Source organism: Leguminivora glycinivorella, chromosome 2 (genome assembly GCF_023078275.1).
Source record: "Leguminivora glycinivorella isolate SPB_JAAS2020 chromosome 2, LegGlyc_1.1, whole genome shotgun sequence".
Taxonomy (NCBI): Eukaryota; Metazoa; Arthropoda; class Insecta; order Lepidoptera; family Tortricidae; genus Leguminivora; species Leguminivora glycinivorella.
This window is the reverse complement of record NC_062972.1, coordinates 27,399,797-27,416,410: the sequence shown is the minus strand read 5'-3', so window position 1 is coordinate 27,416,410 and position 16,614 is coordinate 27,399,797. Positions and strand designations below refer to the sequence as shown.

The window sequence follows — 16,614 nt, the reverse complement described above, 5'->3', positions numbered from 1 at the left end:
ACCACAATTTTGGAATCTTTATCTTGCTCGGGTATCAATATTAGCACGAGGCGAGCAGTTAAACAACAACTTCGCCCCCTCGTAAAACAAATAACTATTTTAAAATCGTTACTGGCATTATATACATTTTGCTAATATTATGATAAAACGAGTTGTGGACTTAAAAATGTTTTGAATTATAAAAAAACCATCTACCTACCTAAGTACCTACTATAAAGCATGGAACGAATCTTGTGACTTTTACTGAAATAAAAGTAAGTAGGTATTCAATTTTATGCTTTGTGAACTTTGGTTGTCACCAAATAATATACTTAAACAAAGAGGATCGAGTATTATAGAGAGTTACTGTCAAAGTAAAATGTGTAATCACAGTGCATAGACTGCCATCTCTCGACAGAAGCTTAAAACTTTTGAACCTCAGTTTTGACAATTTGGCCCATATTGTTAGCTTGATATGCAAGAATCTTATATACATACTGGATGTTGCACGCCGAACATTACTTTGAAGCCAGAAAATTTGACCTTGAATTACGTCACGCCGGTCTTGCATCTCTTTCTTTAGGGTGTCCATGATTAAGCATACATTAGGGATATCCCGCGGAATTTGACGTATTACGTTTATACGACTGATTGATTTTGTAATTTATTAAATTCAAATCCGATCAACCGTTTTATCACGAACGTGAACATCCATCCTCACAAACTCAAGTAAAAGGTAAAAAATTACTAATTTGTCCATAATTTGTCAGTCGTCAATAAGGTCCATTTCTATGCCACTCTGCAGTTACTCGACCTTACTGATGTCCGGCAAAAGGTTACCTTTTCCTAAGAACACTACAAATACGATACAGTTTTTACCAGTGGTAAACTAGGTACTGGTTTTTTCCTCACCTCCAAACCTAGGGGTGGTAACACTGGTAACCACTGGGAAATAGTTATGTTATACAAGGGGGCAAAGTTGTATTTTAACGGCGAGTGTGGAATGGAAATACGAGCTAGCGAATGGATTCTAGGGTTGAACCGTTCAAGAATAGAATCCTGAGCGTGGCGAGTGTTGCAACATGAGGCTTATACAACTTATCGTTTACCAAAGAGGATCGAGTATTATAGAAAATTACTGTCAAAGTAAAATGTGTAATCACAGTGCATAGACTGCCGACATCTCTCGACACAGGCTTAAAACCTTTGAACCTAAACTAATCCCAGTAGCTATCAACCCCCGGTGTGGTAATTAACAATGTGGGGAAAATCCCAGTAGTTAGGATAGGTAAAAACTTGGTGGTAACTAGTGGGAATAGCCACAAAAATATAAGGGAAGTATTTGTCAATGGGGAAATAATGAAATACTAGGACGTTTTAAAACAGTATCTTTATTTTTAAGCGCCGCCCCAAATCTCAAGGGAGGTGGTTCTCAATTCGTACGTATTTCAATTCTCTTCGCATGTATATATGTATCTCAATTTAATGTTTATGCCACGACGACCGGTCTGGCTCAGTCGGTAGTGACCCTGCCTGCTAAGCCGCGGTCCTGGGTTTGAATCCCGGTAAGGGCATTTATTTGTGTGATGAGCACTGATATTCGTTCCTGAGTCATGGATGTTTTCTATGTATATAAGTATGTATTTATCTATTTAAGTATGTATATCGTCGCTTAGCACCCATAGTACAAGCTTTGCTTAGTTTGGGGCTAAGTTGATCTGTGTAAGGTGTCCCCAATATTTATTTATTTATTTATTTATATCTCCGTCGTTACTGGACCGATTTTTAAAATTTCTTTCTGTGTCATAATCTTCAGGCTTAAAGTGCAAATCTGCAAATTGTCGAACGCTCTGAAACATTTCCTTTTATCGGTACAATCGACAGCCAACGCTGCCTCCTTCCTTCATCTTTTGGAACACTGAAAAGTTTGATATTATTCATGTTAATTGTAAAGACATAAACAATAAAGTTGGTATTATTATACTGTGATATGAACTATGAACATAGAAACCGTACCAAGTTGATAGATTTAGCTCCATTCAATAAGAGTAAATACCATGCAAGAAAAAAGATTGGTCACCCTAGTCGTAAAACCACACATAGCATTATTTTTCTTTTAAGGTCATATTTATCGTTCTAAACCTATTCGTGGGAATTTTGATATATTTTGAGACAATGAAAACAATATAATGATAAGAACTAACCAAGATTACAAGCAAAATAGCAGAAAATTTATTGCCAGTGAGGTTTATGAACATTTTGGTAAAATAAGTGCTTACTTGTGAAATTTTACGTCGGATTTCGGTTTCCATTTACTTCCACAATGGTTCACTATGCAATACATAGCGCAGAACTTAAGTAAATCGTCGAAAAACGTTTATTTCGCAAAATAAATCTCTGAATCGGTGTATGAATTTTGACAATTCTGACATATCGGGCATATTTTTTATTATTAGTGTTCCCATAGTACGCAGGAGGTAAATACCGGAGAAATAAGGTTTTTGATTGAGTTTTTTTTTTCGTATAATACAAAGAAAAGTAAGTCAATTTGATTGAAGAATGTTTTATACGTTTTTTTTTAATAACTTATCTGGCAATACATCACAGTGTTGGAATGAGATAGAACATAGGAGTAAAGGTGAATGAACCTGGCTTCAACTCATTGGCCGGCACGCACTATCCAGAGATATATATAAAATTCTTGTTGATATGTGTTAAAATGTCAAATATTCATATTAGCGCCATCTACCCGAGCGTTCCCTAAAGGTGTAACGCCATCTAGGCCACCGTACCTTTTTCTCTATGGCTTTGAGGTACGTTTTTTTCTTAGATCTTATCCGTCTATACGGAGTTACATATCGTCACTACTTGTATCTTCGTCTGTCAATGAAAAGAAAATTGTAGTAAGTATGTATGGAATGCCTATAGACTTACTGCGTTTTAACTTTGCGAAACAGCGTGAGATACGAGATTTTTTAAAAGTAGTGACGATATGTCTTTGACTTAAATAAAGGCTGGTAATGAACAGGGAGAAAGTTTTGAAAAATGACCATGTTTGAGTTGTCCACAGCTGTGAGTTTCAAATTGTTCATGTCATGTCTCAACATTGGTTAAGAAGGTTGAATAACATTCATACTGCAAACATTCGAATATAACTATTAATTAATGTTAAAAATCTAAGTTAGGAAAATACCAGTTACACTGAAACTATTATAATGCTCACTCTATAAATTTATAAAAAAAAATCTACGAAAAATAAATAAAAACATACACGTATCTATTGATGTCCAGAAAAAATATATATTAGTTGTTAATCATTCAAATCATTGTTCAATTTGTTTTGGAGATATATTCAATATTGTTTTTAGTTTTAGTAGTATTAATTAAATTGCATTTTTATCAATATAGTTAATTAATTGTAAGTACTAAACAGTTTAATTATTTAATAATATATCACATACATTTGCAATATTAGCTTAGTTTCTCCGATACTTGTTTGTTACATTTGTTTTATATAGAATAATTCTCTTAAATCGTGTATGTAGATGTATATTTTGTTGTAAATAAGAATAATCTAGTCAGTTATGTACTACCATAGTAGTGTAGTTTTTTATGTAGTATTTTAGATACACCTCAGTGTAAAATTGTAACGATAGCAATAGATTTTACATATTTGTTAGATTTCCAAAATGTGATAAATAAATAAAAATTATACCGAAAGTTTTTTTTTTTACTTTTGACGTCCTAAAATGGAGAAATATTCATTAGTATGAATATTTGTTAATTATTTCACAGTAGTACCTATATACAACATCATCAAAACATAAATAACCTAACCATAAAAATACAATTTAGAAAAAAACCCCGCCATATTGGATCGTTTTTAATATTCATGGCTAAGAACACTCCCGGCTAATTCAGCGTTCAAACAAAAAAAACTAAATCTGAATCGGTTCAACAGTTCGGGAGCTACGATGCCACAGACACGCACAAACAGACAGACAGACACGTCAAACTTATAAAACGCCGTCGTTTTTGCTTCGGGTTTTAAAAAGAATATCATTTTAGTACATTACACACGTGCAGAAAAGAGATAATTCGAAACGGGTGGCGATCAATTTAAACACGACCGAAGCGAGTGTTTTAAATCGGCAGTAGTTACAAATTCCCTCTTTTCTGAACTTACCAATATTTATATTTGTTTATGTTGTATTACATGTACAGGCCTATAGTAAAACCTTGGAAAACAAATAACATTATAAGTTATAATATCATAATTACTTAACGCTGCGGTGCACGGTGCAGTACAAACCTTACAATTAAGAGCGACAGAGAGAACCGACAATATTTCATGTGTGAGAGCAGAACAACAAACATTACGGTACCGCATACTTTCACTTTATTCGGTGATCTACAAGGTTTACTTTGCGCTTCCGAATGGCGCTGCTGTCGATAGTTCTAGTACAGTTAGTACGGAGCTATATTTAGTTCCAATTTTGGCCACGAACGAGCATTCATAAGATTGTCTATGTGCAACATTAGTTGATTTAGGTTTTTACATTATTTCTTAATAATCCTATAGTAAATTTAATAATAATTTCGAAGAAACAAAGTTTGATTAAATTAAACAGAAGTTAGTCCTGCTTTAAAAAGAAAATAAATACATATTCATTATTTTTTTGTTTGATTTGTTTTTATTTTATTTTACTAACAATTTTTCATGTCACATTCATGTCGTAATACTAGATTACCCATTCAAACTATCGTGACAGGTTTACTAAGTAGGTGACTGTACCATCATTAAAATTCTAGAATCGCCTTTCCACCTCTCCTCAGTTTTGTAACCGCTACGCAGAGGAACGCACGTACGCGGCTGTATGTGTAGTTCCGTGGACGCAATAATTTTCGAAAAAAAAAACTTTTTGGCGCGAGTGTAAAATTAAAAAGTTATGGAGTGCCTAAGGATTGTATTGTTTACGGTAAGTTTTTAACCGAATCTTTTATTTTATTAGTATTCATTATGCAATCGGCATAAGTGTGTTATGAAGTTATTTTTTGGGTCAGAGTGGATCCTTGAAGGTTACTGATAGATTTCTAATCTCTCACAAATGTAGTCAGTGATTTTAGTAATTATGCTTTTATACAAAACCTACAACCACAAGACACTATTAACTATATATATGTAATTAAAGTGTGTTGTGTCCTAAAATCATAATAACAACAGTGTTGAAACTGTTCTTGATTATCTTATCATAAACTTTCTCTTTTCGGTGCATTTATTGAAAGTGCCATCTATGTTTTATACTCAAAATGACTAGTTCTGCTACTCGACAGAAGATGGCAGTACAATCGACTATTTTTTTTAATACTACGTCGGTGGCGAACAAGCATATCTCCGGTCCACCTGATGGAAAGCGGTCACCGTAACCTATGGACGCCTGTAACTCAAGGAATGTTACGTGCGCGTTGCCAACCCATTAGAAACTTGTACACTCCCTTTTGCTGTGTTAAGTACACTATTTCCAACTGCAATTTTGATATTATCTTATTTTTGTAGCTCGTCTTAGTCCTCAGTCTGCTCATCTCGGCAGATTCAACAGTTCCTCAGCCAAGGGCACCGAATTTCCAGTATTTTGAGAGGTAAGGTATGCAATTAGTTCTAGGACTCCTATATCATAGCATAGACTGCATATGCATAGACAGTCCACTGCGAAGTATTCGCGTCATGTTTCTGACATAACATTTAAACAAAATAGTTAGTATTTTTTTATACTTACATGACTCTTGCAAATTTGTTTCCTCCGTTCCTGTTTTAGTGGCGCCTAGCTGGAACAAATGACTATTAGCTATTCCGAATTTCAATCGATACCTTAAGTAGGTCTCGAGATATTTAGTAAATAATGTGACAGACAGACTGACAACGTTGCGCCATAAGGAACCCCTTTTGTATTTTGTACCTTTGTAATACGGAACCTAACAAATAATTTGACACTGAAAAAAAAACAAGGATGGACGGGAAACTTTTGTATCTGACTCTACGTCAAGCTACATATTACTAATCTGTGCTCTACGTATTTCAGTGCGACCATAAATTAAATATAACAAGATCATACCATCCCATACATTAAAATGCGACCGCCTACGAACGCGCTTACACTCCACCACACATAGATGGCGCCACAGAAAATGCCTTGTTGCCACCGATTATTTGTAGTTTGGCATTAAGTGTCAATTCAGAGCCGTAAATCTATGTCAAAAGTGACACTTAACGCCATCTACAAGTATAATCGAAAGCTACAAGACATTTTTTTTGTGGCGCCATCTATATGTGGTGGAGTGTAAGCGCGGTCTTAGGCGGTCGCATTTTAATGTATGGGATGGTATGAGTATGATCTTGTTATATTTAATTTATGTTGCGACAGAGACAAAACTTACGTTCGTAGTACTTAGGCTCTTTCTAACCCCTGGATATTTTGTTGCAGGCCAAAATACCGGTATCCGTACTACGACGAAAACGGGCGAGGAAAGCTCCTATACGGCTACGGAGGCCCTGAGCTGTACCAGTACAAGTCCTATTCGCCTTTGGAAGGGATCCATTGACACCAAAAATCTTTGTAAATAGTTAATTAAAGTATTTTGCTTCAGATTTCAAAGGAGATTATACTTTTTTATGTATATCTATGATGTCAAACAAAAACCTAAACACTAAGGCCGGCAACAGACAGTCTTAAATTTCATAATCTTAAAAAATCATAATCTTATGAAATCAGATCGAGTGCCCGCCACACATTCTTAAAATTCAGATTATTCGTAATCTGTCAGATCAATCTGAAAAAATCATAATCTTAAAAAATAAGGCCGGCAACAGACAGTCTTAAAATTCATAATCTGAATTTGGATTTGTATGCAACCTGTCAGTTCAAACTGACAGTGTCAGTTTGCATACAAATCTTTTCTAAGATTATGAATTTTTAAGACTGTCTGTGGCGTGCCTAAGACTGTGTGGACAGTTGGGAAATAGTATGGAAATGCGTGCACTGTGCACTCGATCTGATTTCATGAGGTTATGATTTTTTCAGATTATGAATTTTAAGACTGTCTGTTGCCGGCCTAATACCACACTAAGTTTTCACGCCAACCACAATACTCGCATACATTTTAGGTTGTGGTATAACCTACAGCGATGTTTGCGACTGCAAAGTCAGTGCAAACTTAGCGCGGACGGACACTAAAGGCATTGAACCGTTACAATTTTGTGGATGGATATTTTTTACGTCTTATGGTTCCGTCTTTACGGCCGATAGTACACTATCATAGTTCTGTATGACTCCCTATTTCTCCAACGCGAAGAAAAAGGACGGCATGTTGCCTATGATAATAGTTATTTGTTAAAGTTTTGGGCAAAGTTGCATTTTACCGCCGAGTGTGGAATTGAAAAACGAGCAAGTGAAAGGATTCTATAGTTGAACCACGAGCGAAGCGAGTGGTTCGAGAATAGAATCCTGAACTTGTGAGTTTTTTAACACACGAGAAGTAAAATACATTTGAACCCGAGTATAACACAAAACTTTTCCCCTCACTATAGCGAGGAAACTACAACGCAAAAAATGCGTTTATCACTGCTTCCAGTAGTTCCACAGGTGGTAAATCATCATTATTACTAGATTCACCTACTTAATTTATCAATTTTAAAGTAATTAATTTGACTTTATTCAAGGTCAAATTACTTTACTCACTAGTGGATAAAATGCGTTTTTACCCGCTGGTATTAAAGGACAAAACACGTGTTTCCGAGCTAGTGAGGGGAAAACATATATGATAGTGGACTTTCGGCCTTATTATCAAGTTCTTCACAACATGCACGTAATTAATACCTACGTCATATAAATAATAGGTATAAGTATTATTAATAAATCTATCTACCAGTAAATCTCTTGTTGGTACCTACTTAATGAATGATCACGTAAACATATATAAATGTCTATAAACTATAAATATAAGGATATAAGGAAACATGGTGTGTTTATTACTTCATTGTTAGCACTCCTTGACCGTAACCTGCTGTCGTATGGATCTACGTGTTATCTTGGACTCAATAAAGGTGCTAAGGTACAGTTGGCACAATACAAATGCTTTATTTTGGTTTTTGGTACGTGGTGTATGACTCAGTATAAGGCCTAACGGTCCGGCCACGACATTGGTCTAAGCGCGACAGCGGTGAGCGGCGGCCATACATTGGAGCGAGACACAGCGATGGGACTTTTCATTCGCACGTATGGCTGCCGCTCACCGCTGTCGCGCTTAGACCAATGTCGTGGCTGTGCCGTGAGTGTGCGCTCATATTCAGCGTGCAGCGGGGCGGGGCGTGCGGCGTGCATGTCAATGGTAGCCCATACAACTGTCCTGAGTCAACGCTGCATATATACTATATGCTTGTACTCACTACTCAGGCACTCAGGTTATTAGAGTAGGTACATTGTGCAACAAGGGAGGTTGAAGGGATATTGATAACGAGTGTTATAATTCGCGACAGCCGCAGGCTGGAGTCAAGGGCGGGTCTAGTATCGCACTCAGAGGTGCGGAGGGGGGTCACACGTGGTCAACACCACCTCATGACCTCCCCCTTTCCCTCTGCTGAACCAAAAATAACTCAAATGTTTCTCTACTCTCCAGTATATAGAATAGACACCTCTTTGTACCCAGTGCCCAGTTTGTACAAATTGTACACCTACATAATACCTACCTGATGACGATGATAATAAATTTATTTACAAGATATTGCTAATCTAGACTTTAGATAAAAGTACTAAGTAAATAATACATAAGAAGTAAGTTAGTTAGATAGATAGAATACTCTTTATTGGCACACCTCAGCAAAAGATACAGTGGAGACAAAACAAATGATTATAAATAGAGGCAGACAACAGGCGGTCTTAGGCGGTATAGGTAGGCGGTAATAGAAAAGTTTTTATGCTTCGTACTTATTGTTTAAAGTGAGTGTCATTAGGAGCACATAATATATGTGAGTTTTAGTCTTTTAACACAACATGACATGCCTAAGTGCCCCTGGCTGTATTGTTAGACCTAAAACAATGGAATTCCAACTTATGGAGTTTTTAGCTTGTGGTTAGGTCCTATAGGTAGGTAATCCATTTTAGACCGACCTTCACATAAATTGAAATTATTGGTACAGTTCGTTAGGCACACGACAGATATTTTGTGGCCTTCTTTACGTTACTGGACCCTTTTGTCCTGCTGCAACGCACACAGTTGTATTCTGTACTTTTATTTTTTTACTATTGTTTGTTTGTTTTTTTTTCTGTCTTTTATTCATTTTATTGCTGTCTCTTTTTATTATGTTGCGATTAATTTGTGTGTCTCCTTTAATCTGTATATTGTGTGTGTTTGCAGTTTGCCAAATAAATGATTTATCTATCTATCTTATCTATCTACTTATCCCTTTACAGGCGATTACAGATGTAGTGCGAACAGATTTGCTTTCGTATAGTTACGGAAACGTACGAACGTGTCATGCTATTTCAGTGAGTCTCAGTACAAGATGTAATGTACTAATATTGACTAAACTAGCATGACAAATACGAACGTTTCCGGAAAAAAACGAAGGAAACCCTTTTCGCACTACATCTGTCATCTATAGTAAAAAGTTCGCCCGTCTCCAGCATGTAATTGTAATTTGAAGTGCCTGTATTTTTCATACGAGCAACGTGCCAGTAATTTTCATCAATCCATGAATACTCTAAACAAATTTACCACATATTAATAGTTAACAGAAGACCGCAACACTGCGATCTTCGATTTTTTTCGCGCAAGTGAGAACGAGAAAAAGTAACTCTTTCTCTAATATACGATATTATGCATCCGAAATAATTTTGACTTCGAAGATACGAGTAGATGCATATAACTCGCTCAGACATTTTAAATAGATGCCTAATAGACCACATCTACTTAAATAATAAAGACAGTCCATCTTGCGCTGCTTGACGCCTCACGGCCATAGATTTCGTCTTTTGTACCTTCGTTTACCACCAGTGTAGTATTTAAGTACTTAATGTTATGCAGAGTGCAAAGCCCTTTACGCAAAATAGACAAGAAATTACCAAAATTGCCAATCTGGTTAAAACACTATCATTGCTAAAATCTAGCAAAATTAAACTTGTCGCATTAAAAATTCAGGAAACAAAAACTAGATTGCCTTTATGCAAATACTACTACATGTATAATCAACCTATTAAGAACGAAGAGTTAAGGTCCACAGAATACAATATGGACTTAAAAAATCGTTCAGAATAAACTAAGCGGACTGTACGCACACATCAGTAGCCTTGGCATATGTTAACGTTTAGATAAGTCTATTTACTGACTTGCGGAATATCTCACTCGTAATCTAACATCGATGGGGATCAGTCACAAAATGATAAGATTTTTGATTATTTTGGGAGCCCTGGTTGTGTGTGAGAGTCAGTTCTCAAGCTTTTGGGCGCCTCTGTTTGACCGTAGGATTTTGAACTACAGGGTGGATGCGAGTTTTGATCCTAATGCGGGGAGGAGAGATAGGGATGAGTATGTGAAGAATTTGGTGTGTACCCACACCAACCACCCGGTGAGAAGCTTATAGCGGATTTGGGGAATGGTAGAGGCCCTAATAGCGGGGGTCATGGGGTAAGTAAATGAGAGTAAGTGATTCATGGCGCATAGCACATACCATACGAACCTTTATAAAAGTGCTGAAATTGAAAAATCGGCACCGTGGTATTGCATCACAACTGTAAACTATTGAGATTTTTTTATTCCAAATTTTTTTAGAATTACCAGGGCCCCTTATATATCTCTAAGCCTATAATAAATCCATTCATGGGAAAAATCTCTATTGTTTAATTGTTGCATTGTTTGGATTTTTTATTGCAAACATACTCTGTAAAATGCTTGCTTCAATATTTTTCTGTCATCATCATCTTCCTTGCGTTATCACGGCATTCGCCGCGGCTCTTGGGAGCCTGGGGTCCGCTTTGACAACTAATCCCAATATTTGGCATAGGCACTAGTTATACGAAAGCGACTGCCATCTGACCTTCCAACCCAAAGAGTAACTAGGCCTCACTGGAATTAGCCCTGTTTCCTCACGAATTAGTCGGGTTCGATCCCGCGACCTCTGGATTGAAAGTTGCACTCTTTCCACTGGGCCACCAGCACTGTTTGTATATTTTTCTGTATGTAAAACAAAATGAGTTTTATTTTTAATATTCATTAGTTCTGTTAGATATAGTAGTAAATATTGTGTGCCCTAACAGGGTGTCATGAATGATACACCTTTAAACACTGGTGGTGATGATGCTGGCTTGAATACCTTTCATTACTAAGTATTATTATATGATGAAGAGTTTATCCATTTTTTTGTTGTTTCAGGTATATGATGACGTAAAATTCTACTACACTTATGGAAGAAATGATGTAGACTATTAAACTGGGCAAAATAATAGAATCAATGTTTTTTATTATTTATATTTAAACCCCTACAGTAATATTACTTCAGAATCAATGGAAAAAAATATTTTAGACATAGCATTGTTTCATATTTGAAACAATAGGGACTTGAAAGTCAGGCTACATTTTAATTTTACATAGTTACTAGCTTTCGCCCGCGGCTTCGCTCGCGTTAGAAAGAGACAAAAAGAAGTCTATGTCACTCTCCATCCCTTCAACTATCTCCACTTAAAAAAATCACGGTAATTCGTCGCTCCGTTTTGCCGTGAAAGACGGACAAACAAACAGACACACACACTTTCCCATTTATAATATTAGTATGGATTAGGTTACAGAAGACTGATTGTAGATACTTACTCTAGACTAATTTACTCATTGTGGCATTCCATGCCCAAATGGTCCTTATGCTACATCTTCAATAAAGACAATTTTTTATTGGAATTTCAAATGAAAATATTATTATTGTATTTGAAGCATAAATATCCTTTTGTAAAGGAAAGCCACAATAAAATTAATAAAAAATATTTTATAAGAAATATTTTATTGTGTCCTTATGCCCTAATTTAAACAAACTACGACTATATCCTTCGTTTCTGAGTGCTGATATACAGAACATTGTTACCGCGGATGAAGGCATCACCATACTTGTTCTTTAGCTGACCGTTGACATACTCTTCCGTTTGTTCTAGGGCTATGTTCATGTAGCCATCTAGGCAGGCTAGGACACCTGAAATTATAAAAACACTAATTAAATTCTACTGTGTTACTTTTACCCAAAACATTTACCGGAAATAAATGGCGGTCATTCTAAAATATGGTTATTGACAGTAGTATAGTTTGCTGAACTATTTTCCTATTCTAATAACTATTGAATAATAACTATGTATGCTATGATCCGAAATAACGGTGAAAATCGATAAAAAATAGTAATCCAATAAACAAACATAACCTAAAATATGTGTAATCATATTATTCCGATCACTTTGTTTAGATCAGTAATTGGCGCTAAATTTGTTGGTATAATATCAATTTTATATTATAAATCGGTTTATAACGGTTATTAACACGAGTATGAAGATTTTCTGAATGTTAAACGTTGTTACGAATGACCGGTTTTCAAACTGTACAAAGTGTATTAAAATTTTAAATAAAAACATTACTTTATAATGATAATGTTGATGGACCGTAAGTGTTTATTAATCTTATTATAAATTACGATATTATTAAGAATAAATGAATAACAATGTCTCACCTCGGTAATCGACGCCACTGTTCAGTTTAACAACCACGGGTCGCCCGTGAATTTGTTGAATGAAGGACGATAGTGCTTCTTTGCGACTCATATTGAATTGATATAATTAATTTATATTAGCGCTGTATTGTTTGATCTTTCGATTTTTATACAATTCTGCAGTATGATGCCGCGAATGTTTCTATGGAGTACACAATGACAGTACTTCACAGTACTGAGTTACTGACAGTGACAGATCAAATAAAATTGACAGTTGGGTGATTTGCGTTTTGTTCATTTATACACCATCAAAATTGTCTCATCTCTTCTTCTTGTTTTACAGTGTACTCTGGTACACCCACTTTTTCAGTAGAAAAATCAGTGAAGTTTAAAAATGTAAAGAAAAAATCCAAGGTCGCGGTCGTATTTTAACACCTTTAAATAGCAAGCCAGAACCTATACAGGCTTATTGTTTTTAGGTTCGCTGCGTCGAATCTCATCGACCTCTGTATTTAATACACTAATATGAAACTGCGTCGATTAGCGACACGTCGAATCGAATTCACCGTTCACAGTTAATGTATGGGAGGCAAATTCGACTCCATTCAGCTACTGGCCTAGTGGACCCCAACGTTTATAAAGCCTGTTCGGATGGACACATTTTGGGCTAAAGCCGCTATGGGTGTGTAACTACTAACACTACCATTTCTGTTCACCGTTTTCTTGGAGTGTATGCCACGTGCCGCGTACAACAAAATCAATAGCTAGGATGTAATAAAACAAACATTTGTATGAAAAAAAATTTAATTCTAATCTAAGTCCTCTCTCTAGACTCGAGCGATGTCCAAATGTATCCAGAGTAGTTGTTGACCTCATTGTCGGTGAGCGGATACGGGCTGTTACTAGCCTTGTAGTAGTCTGAGGGAGCATGCATCACAAATTCCATTACATCTAGCTTTCTGGCCAGTTCTTCTTCGGGACCTAAAAAAGATAAAGTATTGATTAAAATATTGCTGTTTTGTTTTCAAACTTTTTTTTTTGATACATTCCACAAAATTAAAAAAAAAATCTTTATGCAATAAATCAAAGTCTCACCAATAATATAAGTAGCAGGGTCAAACCCACTCTCCGGAGGAGGACTAGCCTTAGTCGGTAACAGCCATGTGACAACAGCACTCTTCTCACAGTACTGGTCAGTCATGAAGCCTCTGATCTGGGCGTAGTAGGTGTCTCCATCAATGTCAATCATTGAGACTATATCACCTACTTGCATGTAGTTACCCTGTCAAGAATTAGAGACGAATGTATAATATATTAATGTATGTAGTGCAAATAATGTCATATTCATAAATGTAATATTCTAAATATTTAATTACAATTTTGTTCAGTTATCAATCTCCAGTATAGATTAAGTAGTGCTTTTCTGGCATATTTCATGTGATAACTCACATCCAAGGTTATGTAAACTCTAACTAAAAGCAACTAAGAATAAAAACAGTCTATAACCACATTTGACATTACCTTATAAAATACTGAATCACTGGTCACAACAGTCGCTGTGGCTGTAGGCGCCTTTAAAGGCTGTCTCTTAAAGATGCTTCTGCGGCCCCTTCCGCGAGGCGCCGCGGTTTTAGGAGCCACTGACGCGGGAGTCTTCGGCTTATAACGAGTCGCTCTGGTACTCTTCCTAGTGCCTTTCCCAGTCGCTTTTGCGGGTGTAGTCTCACCCTCAGTCTTTTCATTTTTAGTTTCTGGTTCGTTATTATCCTCGCGTTTAACTTCCACTTCAGTTTTGAATGTAAAAGGTGGGCTTCCTTCTTTTGTAGCAGTGTTCGAGAGGTGACATTCATTGCAGATTTGACCGTTTTCGGCACTCCGCCAGAGAAGAGAATCATTTGCGCCGCACTGAACACAAGTTGGTTTCGGCATTTTTGTTAAGTTTACTCTAATAAATTGCTTATAGGATGGATAAATAATATTTAATCATAGTGCGATACGGTAAGCGAAACAAGACGCCACAACAGTAGTTTTCCGATCCACGCAGCTTGATTCCGATGTCATGTGTCATGTTTAAATAAACTTAACGCATCCATTTTACATTAAACCTGAAACTGCAAGTAAAGAGATTTAAAATCAGTTTTTTAAAATATAAAGTAAAAATTTTAATTGAGTAAATTAAAGTACGTCATAAATATGTTCAATTTTCTAAGTTGATTTTATTCTACCGTGAAACGAATCATGTTTTAACTGTCAGATTAGCTGCGCGTCTAATACTGCCCCCTGTTGCCGAGTAGCAAAACTAAATTTATAGCGACATCTTTTGAGGAAATAAGTAGTCTACACATTCGCAACATTACGTATAGATGTCGTTACTGATGAATTATTTATTTATATTTCAAATTTCAAACTTTTCAAAGCGGTTAGTCACGCATTTCTAAATATTAATACTATACTTGTGATCTTGTGTTGATTATCTCATTAAAGATAAACAAGAATACTGTTTTCTGCATTACACCTGTTTCAAATTATAATCATATTTTATCATGCGTGCTCTCCTTTAGTTAATATTAATCGTATGTAACCAAAACGCGGCTGATCTATAAATCAAGCAGCAACAAATTGCTGTAAACGTTGGTAATTTAGGGCGTGTGAATTTGCATGAAACGCTCGTTGGGCGCTATCAAACGGCATGTTTGGTTGAAACAGGCTTTATTGCTGCCAAATTGTCAACATCTATTCATTTTGTAAGCTTACAGGCTAGCAATAAATTATTTTGCTATAGCTAGACTAATAAAAGCGTTATTCTTGAGACGCATAAATACCCGAGTAAAACCCAAAACTTGGCAGTGTTTGTCGTTCTGTTTGTTAGGTGTGGTGACGTACAAAGAATTTCACCACCCGCTTTTCTCCGGAAGGTGTAGAAGTCTACTGTGGTATTTGGATTGGTACCTATGGACAATGGGCTATCAACTTGTCACTGCAATGTCATAATTTCGTTTACTTTCAACTGCTAACTACTAAGAGTAGGAGGGCGATTTTTGAATCTCGCATACAGGATTTTGTCACTAAAATACCGGTTGAAAACGGTGACTTGCTAATCATTTTCAGTGACAATTTTCTGAATTCGAACGCGTGAGACTCAAAAATCGGCCCGGAGCACTGAAACTTTTCATATGCTTTGCCAATCTCTTTTGGGATATGTATGCAATACACAAACGCAGCATACACAAATAAATTATATCTCCTCTCCATTCCTCCTCTGCCATTCCTCAAACAAAACACTGTGGGATTCCCGGTCTAGTGGATTTTTTTACAGTTGCTAACGAGTTTCAGGTTTTCGCATCGTTATCCAGATATTAAGGAAACTCGAACTAAGCCAATTAAAACTTTAAAAATCCATACAAATGTCATTTGTAAAGATCGAAACGCTTTGACGAGAACTTTTAACGAGTGAAATCCGCTGAGAGCTTCAGTGGAAAGGATTTCATTTCTTCGACATTTAGTAACTTTAGTGGGAAAAGTTTCTGTAAGCTACTTACGTATTTTTCAGCGTCGTTGCCGTGCTTTTAATATTTACTTATTTCGATTTTTCCTATATTTAAGATGTTAGATAGTATATCAATGAGATGTTTTTGGAATTTTTGATGCCCAATTATACACCGTGTTTTTTTTTGTTTTCCGTTAAATTCGACACGCAGTTCATCATCAGGAACCACCCTGTATATCGATTTTTCTTAAATACGAAAAAATATATTTTTTTCCTTTTCCATACATCCATACTATTAATATTATAAATGGGAATGTGTGTGTGTGTCTGTTTGTTTGTCCGTCTTTCACGGAAAAACGGAGAGATGAATTGACGTGAATTTTTAAGTAGAGATAGTTGAAGGGATGGAGAGTGA

At 36.1% G+C, this 16,614-nt stretch overlaps 3 protein-coding genes across 4 annotated transcripts; 1 reads left to right on the top strand and 2 right to left on the bottom strand.

Moving 5' to 3' along the window:
* The first annotated feature begins 4,807 nt into the window (after positions 1–4,807).
* On the top strand, positions 4,808–11,631 carry LOC125241971. Of its 2 annotated transcripts, XM_048150697.1 has the most exons (4): positions 4,808–4,958; positions 5,537–5,619; positions 6,462–6,593; positions 11,404–11,631. In XM_048150697.1, exons 1-3 carry the CDS (start codon positions 4,929–4,931, stop codon positions 6,577–6,579), a joined length of 231 nt encoding a protein of 76 aa, XP_048006654.1. In that variant the 5' UTR covers positions 4,808–4,928; the 3' UTR covers positions 6,580–6,593; positions 11,404–11,631. The 2 variants fall into 2 exon arrangements, with proteins under 2 accessions (XP_048006654.1, XP_048006650.1); XM_048150693.1 differs by lacking the exon at positions 11,404–11,631 and having other exon boundaries at positions 6,462–6,772.
* A 372-nt stretch (positions 11,632–12,003) lies between these two features.
* On the bottom strand, positions 12,004–12,944 carry LOC125241963 (U6 snRNA-associated Sm-like protein LSm6). Its single transcript, XM_048150684.1, has 2 exons — positions 12,734–12,944; positions 12,004–12,208 (listed from the first exon to the last, which is right to left on the bottom strand). Exons 1-2 carry the CDS (start codon positions 12,822–12,824, stop codon positions 12,060–12,062), a joined length of 240 nt encoding a protein of 79 aa, XP_048006641.1. The 5' UTR covers positions 12,825–12,944; the 3' UTR covers positions 12,004–12,059.
* A 554-nt stretch (positions 12,945–13,498) lies between these two features.
* On the bottom strand, positions 13,499–14,750 carry LOC125241953 (GATA zinc finger domain-containing protein 1). Its single transcript, XM_048150673.1, has 3 exons — positions 14,234–14,750; positions 13,808–13,994; positions 13,499–13,693 (listed from the first exon to the last, which is right to left on the bottom strand). Exons 1-3 carry the CDS (start codon positions 14,639–14,641, stop codon positions 13,527–13,529), a joined length of 762 nt encoding a protein of 253 aa, XP_048006630.1. The 5' UTR covers positions 14,642–14,750; the 3' UTR covers positions 13,499–13,526.
* Between the last annotated feature and the right edge of the window lie 1,864 nt (positions 14,751–16,614).